At 39.2% G+C, this 4881-nt stretch overlaps 1 protein-coding gene across 1 annotated transcript in view; it reads left to right on the plus strand.

Annotated features, from left to right (window-relative positions):
- LOC145333223 (uncharacterized) overlaps nt 1–4431 on the plus strand; it is a 41395-nt gene extending 36964 nt beyond the window's left edge. Inside the window, exons 2-3 of the mRNA XM_080178364.1 lie at nt 2422–3441; nt 3569–4431. Coding sequence (XP_080034490.1) covers nt 2422–3441; nt 3569–4431 — 1883 coding nt within the window. The remainder of the gene's footprint in view (nt 1–2421; nt 3442–3568) is intronic.
- The last annotated feature ends 450 nt before the right edge of the window (nt 4432–4881 follow it).

Below are 4881 nucleotides of genomic sequence, written 5' to 3' on the forward strand. Positions count from 1 at the left end.
AATAGATGAATGGGTGGATTGATGGATGTATGAATGGATAGATGTATGGATGGATGTATGGATGTATGGATGTATGGATGTATGGATGTATGGATGTATGGATGTATGGATGGATGGATGGATGGATGAATGGATAGATGGATTAATTGAATAAAAAATACAAATATATGTACCTAAATATTTGGTAGATGGATAGTTCGGTGGCTAGATGGATGGATAGATAAGTAGATAAATCGCGGAACAAATGTTTTTTTGGATAGATAGATTTTTTAATTGATAGATAGATAAGGTTAATACCTGTAATTTGTGGACCTGGAAATATGCAAGTCATTGTTCTCCGGTATTTTCATAAATAAATTAATAAAGAAATAGTAGAATATTACAAGACAAATTAAACTTGAAACTTGAAAATTTGTTTTTAAATTAGGGAGGAAGGGACATTTGGGAATAGTCCCTTTCGTGGCAACGCCCTATAAGGGGCGATTCGTCGTATTTTGAGAATGGCTTTTTTAGGTTATGTTAGGTTATATTGGCTTAGGTGATTGCCCCAAATGGTTAGACAATTGGCCCCGCAGGGGCTAGAAGTAGGAAAAAGTTACTGTGAAAAATACGAAGAATTGCTCCTTCAGGTGCGTTGCCACGAAATGGACTATACCCATTTTTGTATCATTATTGGTGATGTACATTGTACAGCAATGTATCGGCCATTGTCTTATCCCTTTTGATCCCGTATTTTGAATTATATTTTCATAGTTACTGTTTAGCACGTAACAATATACGAAGGAGTAATAACATTACGCTTAATCATACTGAAAATCAAAAACAGTTAAGACAAATTGATAAAGGTTGTGTTATTAATGGGTTTGTTGTATCTAAAATAGTTCTGCACATTCTATCCTTGTATTCAATTGTCCATTATTTATTCTTGTGGTTCTTAGACTGTCTACTATTTACCTTTCTAACAGAGATAGATTAATTGCAGACAATTAAATATTACACCCAAAGTAAACAGTACAGAATTCTAATCTCCTTATATTTCTTCCCTAACATTTTGTAACGTTTAAACATGAAAAAAATAATCTGCACCAGCACACAAAGTACCTTTTACCCCCCTTCCCATTTTCCAACCCTTATATAGAGATATAAATTGAAAATAAGGAAGGGGAGTTAGTTTGTTGTGTATACTGCAAGTCAGGTTTAAGTCAAGTAATGTTTGGTACTGGGTTGACCCAAAAGGGTTAGTGCACCTAAAGTATAGGCTCCGTGGTGGTTAGGCAAAAAGAAAAACATTCCCTTATCACCTATTTCAATATATTTCAAATATATGGGGGGGGGGATTTAATGCTTAACAGGCACTTTGTGTGAATGCACCAATTAAACAATTCAAGAAATATATATTTAGATATTATATTCTCTATATTTACCATGGATATAGAGGGATAACAAAATTATAAAACTTTGGGTACCAGTATAATTTACAGTACAATGTCCACTCCCTCCCTTGATATATACACAAAGTCGAGTCTACAATCTAAACTATATTAATAAATACTTATTTCCAAAATTTGAACTGTAGGATTATAATTGTACTTTTAGCGGAAAATGTATTTATACTTTTACTTTTTTGCTTAGGACTTTTAGGTTTTACTTTTTAGTCGCTTTATAAGAAATGTGTATACTTTTAACTCTTAATTGTCTTAGGAATGTTTGTTTTGATTAGATGTCAGTTATCTTTATTAGTCTTATTAGTCTTTTTTCAATGCAGTATTTAAGTCACAAGAGACTAGGCCTTTTGTGTTAGAGGCGATTTTACTTAAAGGTGGCCTACCCCAATATACTTAATAACCTTTCTATGAACTATAAAATGCTACACTGTAAAAGAAAACCATAGTTTTTTGGTTAGGAGTGGAAACATTTGCTCAATGTATTTAAACTGATTAAAAGAATTCATCTTGTATAAGGATAAAAATCGATATAATATTTTGGCATCCCAAAAAGTTATATGAACTCTGTCTGATATCATCTCTCAGTATCATTAATCATAACAATATTCAAACTAGGACAACTTATCAAGAATCTAAAGGGATAAGGCAACGACCGATAAATTGATGTACATCCCAGATGAGGATATACATAGTTACCCCTTCTGTAGATTATAATTAGTGGTTGAAACGATTGGACACTCAACTGAATGAACAATCCAATAAAAAATCAATAAACGTCCCTAAGGTGGTTAAGCTAACGAATAAGAAAACCTTATTGGAAGACTTTGAAGACTAGTGTAATAAACAGTCCAATATCCCCTCCCTCCCTGACAACTAATTCTCAGATATTTAGGCATTATATAAAAGTAACAGGATGTCTTTATGTCTTGTATCTGCACCAAAGGATCTCGTTGATCGGTAAGACTTTAAAATAAAGCCCTTCGAAGATTCCTGTCAATTTGTCATTTGTCCACCAACGGAAATGACAACATCATCACCGGTGGCGACTTCAACTGCCACCATGCTGACTGGCACTCCAATGGTACAGAGGATGCTAGAGGACGTGAGATAGCCACTGCCATCAACAACTCTGACCTCGGTATCCTCAACGAGGAACAAGACACCAGGGTCACCAGCCAGAGCCACAGCTCACCTGACATCACCCTGGCCAGCCCCGCTATCTTACCCTACTCTTCCTGGAAAGTTGAATCCAGACTCAGCTCAGACCACCTGCCAATCATCATCAAAATTAAAGCCAACATCACCATTTCTGAAAAATCGGCAGACAAAGTTTACATTAACTTTGCCAAAGCTAACTGGTCTGGATTCAAAGAATACACTGAGACTAAGTTTTCCAAACTCCCCTACCCCACAAATTCCATTAAAGGGGAGAAGGCATTCAGGAAAATTATGAACCAAGCTGCCAAAAAGTTCATTCCCAAGGGCCGAATTAAAGACGTGCTCCATAACATCCCCACCAGTGCAGCCAACAAAATCAAAGAACGGGACGAACTTTGTGCCCGACAACCTGGTGATGCACGCCTGAATGACCTCAACAAAGAGATCAACAAGGAGATCAATGAACATCGCAAACAACAATGGCATGAACATCTTGATAAATGCGAACAAGGATCTCAAAAACTCTGGAAAACAATAAAAGGTATATGCCAGCCTTCCAAAACTGCCACAAACACTGCCCTTGAGTTTGATGGCAAAATAGTCTCAGAGAATGGGAAGATTGTCAACCTTCTCAATCGGCAATACACTCCAACAGCCTCTAAAAAACCAACCAAGCCCTTCAGACGTACCATAAGAAAAATCAAACAAAAGAGAGCTGATAAAGTGTACAGCTTCACAGCTGCCCAGGTTAAGGAGGCCATCAAAGTCTCCAAGAGCTCCAAGGCCGTAGGTCCAGATGGGATCTCCCCCATTATGCTCAAGCACCTTGGAAGCAATGGTATGGATTTTCTCGCCAAGCTTTTCAACACCACAATCAACACAGCCATCATTCCATCCATCTGGAAAACCTGGTAAGCCAATTGACGAAGGTAAATCCTATCGGCCGATCTCACTTCTATGTCCAGCTGCCAAGATCCTGGAAAAACTCATTCTCCCAGAGGTCTCTGCAGCTGTTGACCTGCAGGATCATCAACACGGATTCAGGAAACACCACTCCACCGCCACGGCACTTCAAGAGGTACAACATCACATTGCCTCCAACCTGAACAGGAAGAAGCCCTCCCACCGTACTGTCCTGGTGGCCCTCGACCTGTCACGTGCCTTCAACACTGTTGACCACGAGCTTCTTCTGAAAGATATCCTGCATCTCGAGCTGTCTGACACCCTGATTAAATTTCTTTGCAGCTACCTACGCGGCCGACAGCAATATACTGTTTTCCGCAACTGTAGAAGCAAATACAGGACTGTCAGACAAGGAGTACCACAAGGAGGAGTATTGTCACCCCTCCTCTTCAACCTCTACATGAGCAGCCTCCCAACACCACCCGGGAACATCAAGCTAGTCTCCTATGCTGATGACTGCCAGGTACTTGACTCGGGACCCATAATAGAAGATATTTGCCATGAGATAAACCCCTACCTTAACCAACTAGCTGACTGGTTTAAGGAACGTAGTCTGGAAATCTCAGCTGAGAAATCCACTGCCACAGTCTTTGTAAATTTCAGCAATGAATGTGCTGAAATTCTCCCTATCACCATCAAGGGCAAGACTGTTCCCACTGTCAAGCATCCAAAGATTCTTGGTGTCACTTTTGACAACATGAACAACTTTGGGAAACATGCTGCCAACACCAAGCAAAAGATGTCACAAAGAACAAATGTTCTAAAATGCTTGGCAGGCACTACATGGGGTAAATCTAAAGAGATCATTGTAAACACTTACAAGGCCATAGGTAGATCAGTTGTCAACTATGCTGCGCCGGTATAGACGCCGTCTCTTAGTGATACTAATTGGAAAGAGCTCAATGTTGCACAAAATACCGCTCTGAGAGTAGCCACTGGTTGTGTATTAATGACGGCAACGACACATCTTAACCAGGAAACCAACATCCTACCTGTGAAAGAGCACAATGAGATGCTCACCAACCAGTTTCTACTCTCCATGCACAAACAAGATCATCCTAACCATCATCTCCTGACTGAACCTATTCAGCCCAGGAAAATTAAATAATCCATCATAGACAAACAACCAAATGTGCATAGGTATCTTAGAGACGGCGAGCCGGTTGAACGGAACTACAAGAAGAGACTGAAGAAGATACATGACGATGCTCACGCTGACTGTAGAAATTAATACCCTGTAAATAAAGTTTTAAACACTCGACCCCCTGCAATTAATGTAAAGGAAGAAAAAGGACTGCCTAGAATGACAAGAAGC

This window comes from Acartia tonsa, chromosome 12, assembly GCF_053477335.1.
Source record: "Acartia tonsa isolate MP-2025a chromosome 12, ASM5347733v1, whole genome shotgun sequence".
In the NCBI taxonomy this organism is placed as follows: domain Eukaryota; kingdom Metazoa; phylum Arthropoda; class Copepoda; order Calanoida; family Acartiidae; genus Acartia; species Acartia tonsa.